This window comes from Uranotaenia lowii, chromosome 1 (assembly GCF_029784155.1).
Source record: "Uranotaenia lowii strain MFRU-FL chromosome 1, ASM2978415v1, whole genome shotgun sequence".
Taxonomy (NCBI): Eukaryota; Metazoa; Arthropoda; class Insecta; order Diptera; family Culicidae; genus Uranotaenia; species Uranotaenia lowii.
In genome coordinates this window covers 97,945,179-97,964,849 of record NC_073691.1, presented here as the reverse complement: position 1 = coordinate 97,964,849, position 19,671 = coordinate 97,945,179, and the positions used below count along the sequence as shown (strand labels likewise).

The following is a 19,671-nucleotide window of genomic DNA, read 5'->3' as shown; positions in this document are numbered from 1 at the left end:
CTAGGAAATTTTGTTTCTTGAAAATGATTATAATGAAAACTTTTTTTTTTCAATACTAAGAAAGTGTTTTCGAATTTTATGAAACTGAGTATATGATATGATATATTATATATGAATTCATTGATTCAAAACGTTCAAAACTTTTTTTTCCTTTTTTTCAGGAAAACGTTCGATGAAAAGTTGGTCAAACTAATGGAAAAAAAACTTGTATACTAGGACATAATTTATTAAATTGATCATTTTTTTCGTTGTGAAAAATGTCACCCATTCGTTTCGCTTCACTCACTGGAGACGGTCGAGTTTGTTTTCTCTCGAGTGTGTGGCAAAAGTTTTCATTATTTGCCCCTTATACCTACCGTGTAGTGCCGCTATCCGAATTATCCGGACTTATGTACCGTTACACCGGATAGCTTAGTTCAGAACGGCAGTGAAATTCTAACGCTCGTGTAGCTGGTTCGTCAAATCACCCAGCAAATTATCATCCCGGCTGAATACAATAGCCTTGGTTCAGCATCCATTCGCCATCAAACAAAGGACCACGTTGTTGGCATCAGGTTTGATAGAGTGGTCCACATTAATAGAGTGGTTCATTTTTTTTTCCCAAAAAGTTTTTGGGTTTTTATTTTATTTTTTTTATTTGGTTTTCTTCTTTAGCTTTCCTCTTTCGTTATTATTACTATATAAATTATAAGATTTTTTTTTTTTGAAATTTATATTATATATAATTTTTTTTTCTTTTTTTTAATTTAATTTTAAATTGCGGTTGCATCTCCTCCAGAGCCCATTAGTTCGGAAAGTCACCGGCTGATGGATGACGACGGCGAGACGGGCAAAGATCCCCCTTTACGGGAGGATATTTCCGAGGAAATTTTTTCCGAGGAAATTGTTTCCAAAGAAACATTACAAGACCACCCGATGTACCTCACGGACACGGAAGATGACCCTTCTCCTCTCCCAAAGACCCTTTTCCCACAAATGCCTTTTGTGTTTGGAAACTCCACGCCAGCATCAACCCCTCAAGCAAACTCCCCCGTTGAAAAAGATAATGAGTTGCCTCAAACTGCCCCTCGCCGTCGGGTTTACCAACCTGAATCGACGGGACCTTGGGTAGTTTACATCCGGTCCAAAACTAATGGGAAATCACCCAATGTGATTTCAATCGCCCGGGACCTTGATCGTTCTTACCCTTCCGTAATCAGCTACCAGCCGATGAGACCGCACAAGATGCGCATTGTTGTTGGTAGCCTGAAGGAAGCAAATGCCATTGCTTGTGACCCGAAGTTTACGATCGAATACCGCGTATACGTTCCCGCTCGTGACGTGGAAATCGACGGAGTGGTAACCGAAGAGGGTTTGACCGTCGATGACCTAATGGAATCCGGGGTTGGCCGATTCAAAGACCCTGGTCTCCCCACGGTCAAGGTGCTGGACGCGCGTCAGCTGAAATCAGCATCAGGCGAGGGGGAAAAGAGAACATTTTCCCTGTCGAACTCTTTTCGGGTTACCTTTTCCGGCACTGCACTTCCTGATTACGTTGCGATCGGGAAGGTTCGTCTACCTGTGAGACTTTATGTGCCTTCGGTCATGTTCTGCCAGAATTGCAAGCAGTTGGATCATACGGCCGCCTACTGTTGCAATCAGGCACGCTGCTCTAAGTGCGGGGAGAAGCATGCGGAAGCTTCGTGTGAAATACAAGCATTAAGCAAGTGTTTGTATTGCACAGGCGAGGAATCTCATGCTCTCTCGGCGTGTCCGAAGTACATATCGCGCCGGGAAAAAATCAAGACTTCTTTAAAAACCCGCTCTAAGAAATCATATAGAGACATGCTGATGAAGTCTTTGCCAATCGTCTCAGAGAACCAGTTTGGCCTTCTAAGTGAGTATGAATCCGAAGGGGAGGATCCATGTGAAGGAACATCAGCTGGGCCATTTGTTAAAAAAAATGTTTCACAGGCTCCAAAAAGGAAACGCACAACTAACACACAACCCCGATCAGCTGCCAGCAAAGTTAATAAAACAAAAAATCCTCAAAGTGGAAATAGTTATTCTACCCCTCCTATTCAGAGACCTCCGGGTTTTAATCCGTCCCCGAAGGACTTCCCTCCACTTTCTGGTAAGTCAAAACCCCAGACTTCCCTTCAGAATTCAGGACCATCAGTAGCTAACAGGAATGCAACAATTCCCAGAGAAACTGCATCTGATCCATCGTCGAACAGTTTGCCCAGCTTTTCATCTGATGGTAAGATGAAATTTTCGGAAATTGTTGCGTTCATCTTGGACTTTTTCAGTGTACCAGCAGGTTGGAGGACTATGATTAACATGTTTGTACCTCTTTTGAGAGAAGTCTTGAAAAAGAAAGCTTGTACTATGACCCTCATCGCAGAAGCAATTTCTTTTGATGAATAACTCGTCCACTGAGGTAAGAGAAATTGTTTCTGTATTGCAATGGAACTGCAGAAGTATTTTACCAAAATTAGACTCCTTTAAAGTATTGGTACACAATTTGAATTGTGATGTGTTCGCCTTATGCGAAACTTGGCTCTCTCCAAACACTGATTTCAACTTCCATAGCCACAATATTATTCGCCTGGATCGAGATGGGCAAAGAGGAGGTGGCGTTCTTTTGGGGATCAAGAAATGCCACTCTTTCTATCGTATTCCACTACAACCATCTCCAGGTATTGAAGTCGTCAGTTGCCAAGCTAGAATTAAAGGCCAAGACCTTTGCCTAGCCTCGGTATATATTCCGCCAAATTCAAGCGTGAGCCGGAACCAATTGGCGAATATTCTTTCACTTCTCCCAGAACCCCGGTTAGTTCTGGGAGATTTCAACTCCCATGGCGTGGGCTGGGGTAGCTCACGTGATGATGATCGTGCTAACATTATTTATGAGCTGTGCGACGACTTCAATATGACTGTCTTAAACAATGGGGAAGTGACTCGAATTAATGGATCCCAATCACAGCATAGTATTTTAGACCTTTCTTTAGCTTCTTCCTCTCTGAGCTTGGATTGTACGTGGAAGGTAATCCAAGACCCTCAGGGAAGCGATCATTTGCCTATCAATATTTCTATCACCAGTGGTCGTAGTCCACCCGAAGAGATCAATATTCCTTATGACCTCACAAAGAATATAGATTGGAAAAAGTATGCATCAGGTGTCATTGAAGCCATCGACTCAACGGATGAACTGCCTCCGGAGGCAGAGTACAGTTTTATTTCCGGGACAATTGTGGACTGTGCAATCGGGGCACAGGTCAGACGGAATGAAAGCTCGACGATACAGAAACGGCCTCCCACTCCATGGTGGGATGGAGACTGCTCACGCGCGCGAGGTGAAAAATGCAAGGCGTTTATTGAGTTTCGCAGAACTGGATTGCCAGAGAAGTTCCAACGTTACTTGTCATTGGAACGCAAGTTCAAGAACTTGATCAGGGGCAAGAAACGTGGGTACTGGCGGCGATTCGTAGATGGGTTATCTCGAGAAACGTCACTGCACACGCTTTGGAGAACAGCTCGAAACATGCGAAATCATACACCTTCGAACGAAAGTGAGGAAAGCTCGAGTCGTTGGTTGACACAGTTCGCGAAAAAGGTCTGTCCAGACGCAGTACCAGCTCAGAAAAACTATCGGGATACAGAGAATAGTTCCGAAACGGAGGATCAATTCTCGATGGTCGAACTTTCACTTGCGCTCTGGTCATGTAACAATTCCGCTCCCGGACTGGACAGAATCAAATTCAACTTGTTGAAGAATCTGCCAGATACCGCTAAGAAACGCTTGTTGAATTTATTCAATAAGTGTTTAGAGATGAACATTGTGCCGCATGAATGGAGACAGGTGAAAGTTATCGCCATCCAAAAACCGGGAAAACCAGTTTCTGATTACAATTCGTATAGGCCGATCGCAATGCTCTCGTGTCTCCGGAAATTACTCGAAAAAATGATTCTCTTTCGGCTGGATAAATGGGTTGAATCAAACAATCTCTTGTCAAGTACACAATTTGGATTCCGTAGAGGAAAGGGTACGAACGACTGTCTAGCATTACTTTCATCAGACATTCAATTGGCGTTTGCCCAAAAAGAGCAGATGGGGGCAGTATTTCTGGACATCAAAGGGGCATTCGATTCGGTGTCCATAGAAGTGCTATCTAGTAATCTTAACTCTTGCGGACTTTCACCAATATTGAATAATTTTCTTTATAACCTGTTGTCTGAAAAAATCATGCATTTTAGTCATGGAGAAACCAAAGTTGAACGAATTAGTTACATGGGTCTACCCCAAGGCTCATGTTTAAGCCCCCTGCTATACAACTTTCGATCGATGCTTGTATGGCACAAAATTGTACGCTAAGACAGCTTGCGGATGACTGTGTTGTTCATATCACAGGTAAAAAAGGCACTCAAATTAAACCTCCGTTACAAGAAACTCTAAATAATTTATCACATTGGGCCAGGAATCTAGGCATCGAGTTTTCGCCTAGTAAAACCGAGTTAGTAGTTTTTTCAAGGAAGCATTCCCCTCCTCAAATAGAGCTCCTTATGATGGGTAGAACTCTAACTCAATCTCTTAGTTTTAAATATTTTGGTGTCTGGTTCGACTCTAAATGCCTCTGGGGAAAACATATTAGGTACTTGACTCAAAAATGCCAAAAGAGAATCAATTTTCTTCGAACGATTACTGGAACCTGGTGGGATGCTCATCCACAGGACCTCATCAGGTTATACCAAACAACGATACTGTCGGTCATAGAATACGGAAGCTTTTGCTTTGGGTCCGCCGCGCAAACCCACTTGATTAAACTAGAACGAATACAGTATCGTTGTTTGCGTATTGCCATGGGTTGTATGCAGTCGACACATACGATGTGTCTCGAAGTACTGGCGGGAATAATGCCGTTGAAAAATCGGTTCTTCGATTTATCGCTACGTTTCCTAATTCGAAGTGTTACTATGAATCCTTTGGTGATAGAAAATTAGGAAAGGCTTATGAATATTAATCCGCTAGTAAAATATGTAAACAATTATGAAACTTTTAGTCAATTAGAAATAAATCCTTCTTTATTAAATTCGGACACGAGTCACTTTTACCCGATTAGCAGTTCCTTGATAAGATTCGATCTGTCCATGACCGCTGACATCCGTGGAATACCAGATCACGTCCGACCCAACGTCATTCCTTCAATCTTTGCATCAAAAGTACGTGAAATTGACCCTACAAAAATGTTCTTTACTGATGGTTCTAGAATCGACGGCGCGACTGGTTTCGCAGTGTACAATGAGCGCTTTGAAGCTTCGTTCAAGCTTCGAGAGCCATGCTCCGTTTACGTTGCTGAATTAGCCGCAATTTATTGTAGCTTGGAACACATTCGCACACTGCCCGTAGACCACTATTTCATCTATTCGGATAGTCTCAGCTCCGTTGAGGCGATTCGATCGATGAAACTGATGAAGCGCTCTTCCCATTTTTTACTGGAAATTTCAGGGATATTGGGCGCTTTGATCGAAAATTCGTACAGGATTACCTTAGCTTGGATCCCGTCTCATTGTCTTATTCAAGGCAATGAGAATGCGGACTCATTGGCTAAGGTGGGCGCGTTACAAGGTGAAATTTTTGAGAGGATAATAACTTACAATGAATATTTTTCAATACCTCGCACTTTAGCGATTAACGCTTGGCAGTCTAGCTGGAATAATGGCACAAAGGGACGTTGGTTCCATACGATTATCCCTAAGGTTCCGACGAAGGCATGGTTTAAGCATTTTAACATGAGTCGCGATTTCATTCGCGTGGTTTCTCGGCTCATGTCAAATCACTGCCGGCTTGACGCGCATTTGTTTCGTATACAACTAGTTACAAGCAATGTTTGTGTTTGTGGGGATGGCTACCACGACATTGATCATGTTGTGTGGACGTGTGAACGGTTTGATCGATCGAGGGCTTGGCTACTGGATACCCTTAGGGCCCGAAGTAAACTACCTGGGGTTCCAATTCGAGACATCTTGGCAAACTTAGATCTTGAATATTTGTACCCTATATACAAATATCTTAAAATGTCTGACTTGGTCGTTTAGTCCTCTTCCTCTCTGTCTTTACTCTATCTAATGCTCTTTTCGTCTATTCATTAGAACAACCTCTCGTCCGACCGGTTCGATAACACCGGAATGAAGGCTGGCCAGGAACACAATACCTGCGGTAGCTTACGAAACCACGCTACAGGAAGCCACCACCGACCAAAGACGGAAATCTGTTCTCGAGAGTGACCCTACACAATCCTCTTTCCCTCCCTCTTAGTTAATCAATTGACAGTTGAGTAGCCGCGACGATTACGGCCCCCCTCTTACTAACACCACATAAAAGTGAAAGTGAATACTCGGCAAAAAAAAACTTTATGAGTTAAATGCCTTAATAAAGCTACTTGTAAATAAAAAAAAAAATGTCACCGGAAAGTGGATGGTATCTTTAGTGCAACTGGTAGTTAATTCTGGATCCGGCCCTTCCGGCATATGTGATGCTTCTTTTTTTTACATATATGATGTAATTTTACAAAAAAATTTGGAAGTGTGTATAAATAAAACAATAATTTTGTTTGGTTTCGGTATTGTATTACAATTCAATTTTTAAATGACAATACAATTACAATTCTTTTCAAAAACTGAGCTTTTTTGCCGAAAAGTACCTACACTGCAAAAAATGCACATTTAAGCCGTATGTTCCTCCACACATAAACCTCTAAAACTGCTCGCTCATTTGCTGAAAAATAAGCTTTATGTGTGACATATAACATGTATTTGCGACTTATTCAAAATATGTGTGCAGAAAAATGATTGTTATGATTTGGCATCATTGAAAATTTTCTCGCAAAATGGCGGTGCAAAACGGAAAAAACAACTGTGGGAGCTCAGCACTGAATAATTAATTCCCTCAATACGAATAATTTGGTAAGTAAATTTAATTTTGAACTGTTAGGAAACTCTCCGTCATTCATGTCCCTCTTTTGATTGCAGATTCGGAATCCTGATGTAACCAGATAAACCGGGATGCTTAGTTCCAGGAAATGGATTTCGAAAAACAGGTCCGTTAGTTCTTCGAATTCGGCAAACCTAATAGACTTCATTGATCAACAGTTCCCTAACCGGGTGCAGGAACCGGATCTGCGTGCAGTTTCCATGTTGTTGTTGACGTTAATTGTTTTTATACGATTTTACGGGAATGGTTTGCCGGAAGATCTTCGTAATGCTCGAGCAACCATCAATATTGCTTGCTCTATCCAAGTGCTTGCATGTAGTTCTGCAGGTAAAGTTTTACACATTTATTGCCAAAATCTCTCTGTCTAGTTCCTATTTCTTGTGCTGGTGGTGGTTTAAAAATCTGTCCGGGAAACTTTTTTTTTAAATCAACCGGACCTATTATTCATAATTCCATGTTTTCTTTTCGTTCCAGCGGGAGCTTGAATTCCCCGAAGGCGTGGACTCCCAGGGGATCGATTTTCATGCTAAGCGCAGAGGTCAACGGAGCTGGTGCTGGAGCGACCAATAAACTTAAGGCATTCTAAGTTTATTCCTGCGAGCCCTGCTACTGCCGATTTGCTACGGTGCACTACGAGGTAAGAATTTTTGCAACAGTAGAGCTGTGAAATTTTAATAAATAACTGAGTTTCTATTTTTTTAGTTCGAGTTTGATTGGAAGCCAGATCTGCAAAACATAATCAGCCGATGTTGCAAGTGCATGGACAAGTTGAAACGATACGAGGCGGAGGATGAACCGAATAAGGAAAAAAGTGCAACCGCTGCAGTCAAGTTACTGAACTATAAACACACTGTCGTCAACGATCGTATTTCCAGAAAACGCGATATTTTGTTGCCGTCGAAACGAGAATGTGAATCAGTTGCCTTTATCCGGAGAGTAAAAAATGCTTCAATCGTCGAAGAATTCTTGCGAGGATCGTGAATTTTCCGAAATTAAAAAGAATATTCTGAAGCAATGCCGAACTTCAACGGGTGCACTAACAGGCGAAAATTCTCCGCAACACGAAATCTGTTTCTACTGGTCAAGGAGCTGTTGCAGAGTTTGCTTAAGGACCCAACTAGAACGGTCAATATTTATACTATTAATTATTTTGAAATGCGACTTAAATTGTTTATAGTATAATATCAGGGAACACAGTGTTTTTAGAACTAATTGTAAATTGTGATAGTAAAGCTTTTGAAACGAAATTATTTTATTCAAACATTTACTGAATTTCGAAATTAATTATAATTGTTGAGAAAGCTTAAATCGAATTGGGCTTATAAATGTTATCTTTCACATCTATAGCTTCTACGTGTCATTTTGTTATAAAAGTCATATGTATACCACACATACTTTCTATGAACCACCACAGTCGATTTTTTTAATTTATCTTCTGTTGAGTGCGAACCCACTGGGCACCAACGATAGCTGTCAACCGAAGGTGCAGTGGCCTGTGAGTGCCCCAGCATCTGGCGCGTCATCGTAGTTTTATAATCAGTTCTCTGAAGATACTTGGCATCGTCACACGCGTATTTTATATTTGTATCCAAACCGTTTTTAATAAAGTATAATAGTTTGTAAACGTAAACCTCTCGTGTTCTCCCTCGTAACAAACTGGCGACGAGTCTACGGAAAACGTCGTGTTATTTCTCCGTTCCGCGAAAACCCGGCAAAAGTGTAATTCTTCATCGCCGTATATCGCGATATCAACGTGGTTAGCAGTGCTACAAAATGGCTACCAATGGACCGGCAAGTATTCCACCGTCGGGTCCATCGTTTTAAGAGACCATTTTGCACATCCTCAACAATCAGAATAAGCTGATGTCACAGCTCTCGGACCAAATCAACATCATCCAGAATTCGGTCCGTGGCACGTCGAGAAATGAGCTAGTGTTGGATTCATTGGCTAGCAACATCACCGAGTTCGTATACGAACCGGCGAATCAGTGCACCTTCGACTCGTGGTTTTCTCGTTACGCGGATCTCTTTGAGAAAGACGCGGCACAATTGGACGATGCCGCCAAAGTACGTCTTCTTCTTCGGAAACTCAACCCAGCTGCTCATGAGCGCTACACGTCATACATCTTGCCGAAACTCTCCAAAGAGTTCTCCTTTGACGCAACTGTCACGAAGCTGAAAGCCATCTTTCGAACACCAGTGTCTACTTTCCATCGTCGATATCAGTGTTTACAAACAATCAAAGACGAAAATGAAGACTTCATCAGTTATTCGTGCAAAGTGAATCGTGCTTGTGTGGACTTTAAACTGCAAGAACTCAAAGAAGATCAGTTTAAGTGCCTAATTTTTGTGTGCGGGTTAAAAGCAGCAAAAGACTCTGATATTCGAATGAGACTGCTGTCGAAGATCAATGAAACACATGATATCACGTTGGAAAAAGTAGTGGAGGAGTGTAAAAGTGTTTTGAACCTGAAACAAGATACAGTGCTAATTGGAAACCAGCCATCCCCCTCCACCTGTGCATCGCAAGCGGTTCGGACGGACCATCAGCAGCCGAAAAGTCGGAAATTCGACGAGCGAATTCCCAGTGGCAATCCGAAATCACCGTGCTGGGCTTGCGGCGGAATGCATTTTTCCAGCGAGTGCAATTTCAAAGCGCATAAGTGTCGGGAGTGCAACAAAGTAGGCCACCGTGAGGGATACTGCGCCTGCTTTTCATCGAAAGCCCGACCGAAGAAACACAACAACAACAAACAACGTTTCAGCAAAAGTGAACAGCGTTACAACAAAAGTGTTTCTGTTGGAAGCGTAACACACGGACGCCGTTACACACAAGTGGAAATCAATGGGGTTCCAATTGAGCTCCAGCTCGATTCAGGTTCCGACATAACAATAGTTTCGGAAGCGAATTGGGCCAAAGTCGGGTGTCCCCCTACAACTCCACCTGATTGCGCAGCCAAAACAGCATCCGGAAGCAAGCTAAATTTAACAGCTATGTTTTCGGCAACCATCAGCATTGGCGGCGTGAAAAAACAGGGCAAGTGCTACGTGAGTGGAGCTAAGCTCAATCTGAATGTGTTGGGGTCAGATGCTATGGATCAGTTCGGCCTTTGGGATGTTCCGCTGTCATCCATCTGCAATCTAGTGAACAGCCAAGAAGAAGACAGTGACATCGCTGAACTTAAATCTGCTTTCCCTGATGTGTTCTCCAAACGTATGGGACTTTGCCAGAAAACACAAGTGCATCTTACCCTGAAACCTGATGTCAAGCCCGTGTTCAAACCAAAAAGGCCTGTTGCATATAGCATGGAAGAAGTAGTGGAAAATGAACTTCAACGTCTCCAGGATCTGGGAATCATTACCCCTGTTTCCTACGCCGATTGGGCTGCGCCCATTGTTGTTGTTCGAAAACCGAATCGCTCAATTCGGATTTGTGCTGATTTTTCCACCGGTCTTAACAATGCACTAGAGCCCAATAGCCACCCACTACCATTACCCGAGGACATCTTCGCCCGAATGGCAAATTGCACCATCTTCGGGCACATCGATTTGTCCGACGCATACCTTCAGGTGGAGGTGGATGAAGAAAGCCGGAAGCTGCTTGTCATCAACACCCACAAAGGACTGTTCCGGTTCAACCGCCTTTCTCCGGGAATAAGAACTGCTCCCGGTGAATTCCAGCATCTTATGGACGCCATGCTCAGTGGTCTGCAGCACACCTGTCCGTATCTCGATGACATCGTGATTGGCGGACGTAATCGGAAGGAGCTGAAACAGAAAATCTCCCTGGTTCTGCAAAGGTTGCAGGAGTACGGATTTACGGTGAAGATAGAAAAGTGTCGGTTTTTCATGAGTCAGATTCGATATCTGGGTCAGCTTCTGGATGCCGAAGGAATTCGACCGGACCCGGACAAAATTTCTGCGATCACCAACATGCCCCCTCCTCACGACGTCCCCACTCTCAGGTCTTACCTGGGAGCAATTAATTACTATGGGAAATTCATCCGGGAAATGCGCACCTTACGTCAGCCGTTAGACGACCTGCTCAAGAAAGGTACATCGTTTCGATGGTCGGAGGAATGTCAGCGCTCCTTCGATCGTTTTAAGGTTATCCTTCAGTCCCCGCTCTTGCTCACCCATTACAATCCGGCCATGGATATTGTGGTTTCCGCAGACGCTTCGAATGTGGGCATTGGAGCTCGGATTGCGCATAGATTTCCTGATGGTTCCGAGAAAGCAATCTTCCACGCTTCTCGAAGTTTAACTCCCGCCGAAACAGCGTATGGCCAGATTGAAAAAGAGGCTTTGGCCCTGGTTTACGCTGTTACTAAGTTCCACCGTATGATTTATGGAAGACATTTTATTCTTCAAACGGACCATAAACCGCTTTTAACGATTTTTGGGTCCAAGCAAGGCATTCCGGCTTATACCGCCAACCGTTTGCAACGGTGGGCCCTTACAATGTTGCTGTATGATTTTAAAATTGAGCATGTTTCTACTGACCATTTCGGGCATGCTGACATTTTATCTCGCTTGATTAATAACCATGTTAAACCTGACGAAGATTTTGTAATTGCCTCTATACAGCTAGAAACGTCTATCTTCACAATCGTGGATCAGTCGGTTGAGTTTCTGCCGGTCACATACCGAGTGATTGCCAAAGAGACTGAAAACGACCCGACTCTACAGAAGGTGCGGCAACATATCCTCAAAGGCTGGCCGGAAAACAAAAATAACATCAACTCCGAACTTCAACCTTTCTACGTTCGGCGTGACTCTTTTTCCATTGTTCAACGTTGCCTCATGTACGGAGAAAGAATAGTGATCCCTAAGACGCTCCAGCAGCGTGTGTTGAACCAGCTTCATAAGGGTCACCCAGGAATCGATCGTACTCGGTCCATTGCTCGAAATAACGTGTACTGGCCGAACATCGATGACGACATCACCAACCTAGTACGCGATTGCAAGGATTGCGCGTCAGTGGCCAAAACTGATAAGAAAACATCGCTCAAATCTTGGCCAATTCCGGAAAAGCCCTGGCAGAGAGTACACGTAGACTTTGCAGGCCCCGTCGATAGTACTTACTTCTTAGTGCTTGTCGACTCTCTTTCCAAGTGGCCCGAGGTAGTAGCAACCAAGCGGATTACAACAACGGCCACAATTGAAATTCTCCGCAACATCTTCTCCCGGTTTGGCATGCCGGAACTGCTGGTGTCAGACAATGGCACACAATTCACCAGTGAGCTGTTTGAAAAGTTCTGCGATACAAATGGCATCCTACATCTCAAGACGGCTCCCTACCACCCGCAAAGCAACGGACAAGCCGAAAGGTTTGTCGACACGTTTAAACGCACCGTTAAGAAAATTCGAGCAGGAGGGGAAGGACTTCAAGAAGCTATCGACACCTTTCTGCTCTGCTATCGATCGACACCTTGCCGGAGTGCTCCCAACGCAAAATCACCTGCCGAAATACTACTGGGCAAGCGTCTCAGAACATCGTTGGAGTTAGTTCTCCCGCCCAGTACTTTTGGCGAAAGCAACTTCAAGCAAAATCTGCAGTTCGACAAAAAGCATGGAGCGAGACCAAAGCATTTCGAAGTCAAGAGCAAAGTCTATGCCAAGATCCACCATGGCAATGATTGGAGTTGGATCTCAGGTGTAGTTTTGGAACGAATAGGTAGCGTCCTGTACAACGTGTGGCTCCCCGATCGTCAACAATTGGTTAGATCTCACAGCAACCAAATGCGCAGCCGTTTCGACGATCATGAAGCGCAGCTTATCGATCACCATGAGTTGGTACCATTAGATTTGCTCCTCAGTACGTGGGGCCTAGCACCGAACGCTTCATCGTCAGATTCGATCAATCCGGAAACAAGCCAGTCAACTGTTTCCGGTGTGGAACCAGTCTCCGATACTCTGGTCGAGCTTCAACGTGGGCTAAACAGCGAGAACTGTCCGAGGGTACCAAGACATCGTGGGCGAACTACCGAGGTACCGGAAGCAGAACTACAGCGTCGGTCAACCAGGAACCGGAAACTTCCGGTCCGTTATGAACCCTATGCTCTCTACTAAAAGGGGAGGTGTTGAGTGCGAACCCACTGGGCACCAACGATAGCTGTCAACCGAAGGTGCAGTGGCCTGTGAGTGCCCCAGCATCTGGCGCGTCATCGTAGTTTTATAATCAGTTCTCTGAAGATACTTGGCATCGTCACACGCGTATTTTATATTTGTATCCAAACCGTTTTTAATAAAGTATAATAGTTTGTAAACGTAAACCTCTCGTGTTCTCCCTCGTAACATCTTCCATGACACATAATCTTCATATGTAAATCAAATTGCAAAAATCTATATAGGCCCACACATACGGCTAATAAGTCGATTTCCTTGAGTGTAGACTTTCGGTTGCCTTTTTATGACCGGCAATATATTTTCACCGTGAAAACGCTTTTTATTGACTTTTGCTGCTTCTAGATCTGGTTTTTTGGGATGGTCCCAACCGGTGCCTTTTTATTTTTTCCTTGATTTCACATGATGTCAAGCTAATACTCAGCCTGAAATCATTGAACAATCATTGTTTTAGTCGTAAATTATGGCAAAAAAACTAGAAATGCTAAAAGTTTACCAATGAACTCAAACATTTAACCGTCGTGCAATATTGCAAGAGAATTAATTGAATTTATTTGTATTGATCAAAATTGTGATATAAGTTTCTTCACACATCGTTTAAGGTGTGTTTCCTAATGTCAAACATACCATCAATGTAACATAAATTACGAAAATAATTCTAACGTTTTGTTAAGATCTTAAACGATTCTGTCGAAGTCGTTTTTTTATAAGCATTATGGTTGAATTCTAACCAAATTTGGGTAATGCGCTCTAATTCAAAAACGGTTATTTTGTTGTAGATGATGACTTAATGGTATATTTCGTTGTTGCGATTTTCATTAAGCTTCTTCTGTTAACAAAACATAGCATTACAAATTTTGTAAATATTATCTCTACATTTGTTCTATTCAGTTTTTGTAAACCTCTATAAATGCGCCTCTAACTGAAACAGATTGTTCATCAAAATTTTGGAAGAGATTCTTTCGAAATTTTGATGAACAATCTGTTTCAGTTAGATTCCATTCAACTGATTTAACAGTTCTAAACAGTAATATAATTCAAAGCCCCATTCAATATACTGTAGTTTTGCAATATACAATCTGTAGAATGTTTTTACGATGTCATTTGTCGTTTTCTCAACAAGTCCTAGATCGTTTTATAACTATTTACAAATAATTGGATAGTCACAATATTTTTCTACTCGGGAAACTTGAACATACCCTTGGCTGAGGTTTCGGGGTTAACGAAATCTTGCAGTTGAAAGTGATCTTCACAAATGAAGCCAAAGATGTCATAAAATGGTTATTTTTCAACCACAACGCAATAAGGAAGTGGTGCAGAAGATCTCAAGTTTTCATTCAATTTTCATTTCTGTCGAAGTCGATGTATTTTTTATAAGCTTTATGGTTAAATTCTAATCACATTTTGTTAATGCGCTCCAATTCAAAAACGGTTCTTCAGTGGTTTTCGAAATATATCGTGTTATTTTTTTCTATCAAAAGTAGGTAATCAAAAACGACCGTGTTCATCGCTAGATGTAAAAAAACAAATAGCACAATGCAAATGTGTGTGTGATGAATGTGTCCCGGGTTAACACCTGGGATAGCACTTACCGGTACTGATGCTCTAACAATAAATTCATGAACGTAGAAAAAAATCAGCAATCAGGCAAATAATAAATGTGTACGATATAAACTTGAATTTGACAGCAAAAAACACATTTCTTTGAAATAATCTTATTTTTATTATTTTTTGGGGATGAATAAACCAATTGGTTTAAAATCCCAAAAAAAAATATTTTTTTTCAACTGACGGAAAATGAGAGCCCTGCACTCAAGTCGTAAAAGACGACCAAATAAGTCGTCAAACTTTCCATATTGCAGGGTGGCCACTCATTCGGGAAAAACGGGAAAAAGACGGGATTTGAAATCCAACGGGAAAAAAGCGGGAAAAAGCCGGGAATTTTTTCGAACAGTCGGGAATTTTTGGCTCAGTGAAAATCTGTTCAATAAAGTTTAATCAAAATAGGTTGAAACAAGTGAAAATGGATTAACAGTTGATCACCGGTCTCTTTCCAATTGACTTCGACCACTTCGACCGATTTCTACTAGGTCGAAACGAATTCTCCTGCCGTGCTTGATCGGTTTCGATTAGTTTGAACTTGCTTCATTGAACAACAATTTACTACAGAATTGCAGCGAGTTCGTATTAGAATTTGACGAAATGTTAAATAAGATTCTGCAAAAGCAACAAATGGATATAAGTGTGCGCTTCTGGAATCAAAACACAAACCTAGTTTGAGCAAAGTATATTGGTTCTACATTCTTTTCGTCGACGCGCTCGAATGACCTTCTGAATGGCGTGAAACTATGTTTTTCGAAAAATCCTGATCTACTGAAACGAGTAATCCAGTATTCCATGGATGGTCCAGCAGTAAATTGGAAAATGCTTAAGGAACTAACTAGCGAATTGCATTAGGAACTGTTTACTTCACACTGTACATAAAGCGTTCAAGGAGGGACTGAGGAAAAGTGAATGGATTTTGGATGCATTTTTGAGGACGTTCAAAAACATTCCACTTAGATGGGAAAATTTTGTGACATTCGCTAGGTGGAAAATGAACGCGTTCCAGAACGTGCTGCCAAAATGCTACCGCACCTCAAACGGTTTGTCGACGAGTCGTCTTTTTACTCTGATGATATTTTTTGATCAATATTTTGTGTAGATAGATCAACTATCACACTATTATATCACAAAATTTGAGCTTTCTGGTGTTTGTGTGGCCTGAGAAACAGTAATTCTACGAAAATCGGACTTTTTAGACTATTTTCATTCAAACATTTTTTATTGAAATTTTGCACAGTGATTGTTGAAATACGAAGCTAGCATGTCTGAAGTTTTCGAAAAGTTCTATCGATGAGATAAAAAATTACGCGAGGTGCAATATTTCAGGCATGAACATAGAAATGCGATTTCTATAGAATTTTGGACGATTCATGAGAACAATATCGTTTCCTCCACCAATTAGACAAAAAGTGTCTGGCAAAAGCAATGAAGAAAAGAAAAAATGGAATAAATGATTCATTTGTGTTTTTAAATCAGAATTTCGCGAAATTGTCTTGATTTTTCGGTTGAAATAGATTTACCGTTTGTTAAACAGAGAATATGATTTTCCTATGGAAACATTCGTCCAAAATTCTAAAAAAATCACATTTCTAGATCCATACCTGAAATATTGCACCTCGCGTAGTTTTTGATCTCATCGATAGAACTTTTCGAAAACTTCAGACTTGCTAGCTTAATATTTGAACAATCACTGTGCAAAATTTCAATAAAAAAATGTAGCGTAGTTTCAGAGATATTGCAGTTTGAATGAAATAAGTCCAAAAAGTCCGTAGTTCTAGAAATTCAGGAATGATTTTACGTTTATAATTTTCATATTTTTGTGAAATCTCATAGCGTGAATTGTTGCATCTCACTAGAATGTAGATTAAATTTGCTTTCCAATGAATATACTTTTGATTGGCCCAAACCATTTTTACTAGCAATCGAACGAAAAGTAGTTTTTTCAGACAACTTTTTTGAACTTTTTGTGACCATTTCATTAAAAAAAATTTAAAAAAATATTTCTTGGCTTCATGATGTAGACATTAACTTCAGCTTTCATATGCATAAAGCAAATATTTTTTGGACGTGTAATATACGAACTACAGCATTTTTCCTGAGGCATGTTTTTTCGGATTTTTTTTTTCATGCTGAATAACGAGAAAACTAGAAGCTTTAGCTGTATATCATGTTCTAAACATATTTTACTGACATTACAAGGTTTCTATAGATATAAGTTTTATTTGAAGTTCATAATAATTCATTCGACATAAATAGATTTTACTTTTGGAGTGTCAAAATGACACTCTAAGTCGGAAAAGGGAGTTTTTTTGTCCAGGCTTCCAGGGTTCGTCCATAAAAAAAATAAAGATGCTATATTAAAGAAATGTTGAATTCATTTTGGGTCCCCGAAGAAATTTTTGTTTTTTGAAGCTTCTGAAAAAAGTTACAAGCATTCAAACTTGCAATAGTGTCAAAATGACACTCTAATGCGGATGAGGGTTAAATGGTTATGGTTGGATATGGTTTCAAAAATGAATATTCGGAATTTTGTTTGGTTTTCTTTTGTATAAAACCGGGAATTCTGTGAGACCATACGGGAAAAAAACGGGAAAAATGCGGGAAATCAAAAATTGATTTTGAGTGGCCACCCTGATATTGTTACAAAAAATGTCGTATATTACAACCTCAATCATCTATATGATGATGTAAATTGTCATAGTATATTCCAAATAGAATCAGGGTAGTCGTAAATGATGCGCATGACAAGTCGTGCAAATCGTAATTTAATACAATCCAAATCAAGAATATGTTTGCTAATGTACCTATATGGCCTCCAAAATGATACGTATATACTGGTTTTGCTACATTATATACGATATGTTTACACGTATATTTGCACGTATATATTCGTTGCAAATTCGAAATACCCACCAAATGGTTGTCTGGGATCGCACGGAAAGTCTGTCCAGATTCTACACCTGTGCAAAAAATCATCCGGAACGTGCCTTCTGATAGGTGTGGTCTGGATTCCAGCTTTTCGATGGTCGAATTTTCCTTCCGGACGCCGCAAAATTTCGCTTGTTAAATTTATTTAATCAATTCTTGGAGAACAACATTGTTCCCCAAGAGTGGAGACAAGTGAGAGTTATCGCTATCCAAAAGCCCGGAAAACTCGAATTTATCCTTTTTTTCGAGGGTAGCTGATTTTCAGGAAATTAAAGGATGATTAAAATTTGTTGTACCCGGATGTTGCTGTTCCGGTACATTGCATTGCAATTACAGAGCGGTGGAAAGTTTTGACATTCCCGGTCAAAGAAAACTTCCGGATGTTACTTCCCACGGGAAGTAAACAACATCCGGAAGTTTCCGGACATTCCAAGCCGCTCACCATATGATGACAATGACGGACAAAATTTTACGCTGACACGGTGACCATGCATTTCATTATGAAGTTCCTTCATAGTCTGCCTACTATGGACTCCACAAGCAACTGCGGTCGAGAAGACTTAGCCCTCGCACGAAGTGTAACCTGTATATGACGCTTATTAGACCGGTTGTTCTCTACGGGCACGAGACATGGATATTGCTCGAGGAGGACCTGCGTACACTCGGAGTATTCGAGCGACGAGTGTTAAGAACCATCTTTGGCGGCATACAGGAGAACGGAGTGTGGAGGCGAAGGATGAACCACGAGCTCGCGCGACTCTACGGCGAACCCAGTATCCAGAAGGTGGTGAAAGCTGGCCGGATACGCTGGGCTGGACATGTTGCGAGAATGCCGGACGACTGTCCTGCAAAACAGGTGTTCGCTACGAATCCGGTAGGAACAAGACGAGCGGGGGCGCAACGAGCGAGGTGGTTAGACCAAGTGGAGCGTGATCTGGCGAACGTGGGGTGCCCGAGAAATTGGAGAACGGTTGCTATGAACCGAGTGAATTTTAGGAATTATGTTCGTCAAGTTATGTCGTGAGACGGAATACTATGTAAATAAATAAATAATCATAGTCTTCCGGTAATTGTTCCGGAACGACATAATTTTGCGACGTGTTCGTTGGTTGCTGTTCCGGTTCGGACTGAACTCGCTAAGTGTTTTCAGTCCAACAAAGAGAGTTCAATTTTTAGTTCATAAGGTCGAACTCAGCTTTGATCCCTCGCCGAAGAAAAAAAAGGGATCAATTTTGAGTTCGCAGTTCGAACTCCGTTTTGATCCATCGCAAGGAGGAAAAAAGGGTTCTTAACTTTAAGTTCATAGAATCGAACTATGTTTTGAACCTCGGTCATACTTAATTTTGAGTTAAAAAAAAAGAGCGTGTAGTCAACCCACACACGTTCCCACGCAGCAAAATTAACCCGGGTTCCCAAATAGAAATATTTCAAACGTATATCGAAACATTTCAAGCCGTACTAAAATCTGAATTTGAATTCAGATTGAAGATGAAATTTCTATGTTATTTATTTATTTATAGTTTTAATTTATGTAGTTTTAAATTTTCTTTGCTTCTCATTTGATGTTAATTTATTTGTATCGCGAATTTAAATTATTTGGTGCATGGTTATTGTTTTTTAGACTAAATGTTATAGATTTTTATTATGTTATGAATGGCGTTATAAACCTATTTTTGGAGATTCTCACGAATCTAGGTTAGTAAGTAGCTGAAGTGGGTTGCTGGAGACCGGAGTCGAAGACGTTGATGGTCAGTAACAGGCCGAGGCCTTTAAACAGCGTGGAGTTGACCTAGTCAATGATGATACCTTATGACCCCGACCCATGTAAACGCTAAAGAATTGGTTCTCTTCTCGAGTCAGCTTCTCGGGACCTTTTATGGGATTAGGATAACTTTGCGAGCAACTTATCGTTAAAAAAAACTTGTGCGATGTCAATTTCGGTCTGTCAAGTGTCTGGTTCATAGGTACACTTTAAATCGGCGTCTCAGAAAAGTGGTAATATGAAAAAATATTAGCGTGCTAATATTTTTTCAACCCGAGCC

General features: G+C 41.3%; 1 protein-coding gene across 1 annotated transcript; it reads left to right on the top strand.

The window, feature by feature from the left end:
- Positions 1 to 807: 807 nt before the first annotated feature.
- On the top strand, positions 808 to 13,042 carry LOC129737663 (uncharacterized protein K02A2.6-like). Its single transcript, XM_055728823.1, has 3 exons — positions 808 to 1,236; positions 7,673 to 7,906; positions 8,825 to 13,042. Exons 1-3 carry the CDS (start codon positions 808 to 810, stop codon positions 13,040 to 13,042), a joined length of 4,881 nt encoding a protein of 1,626 aa, XP_055584798.1.
- The last annotated feature ends 6,629 nt before the right edge of the window (positions 13,043 to 19,671 follow it).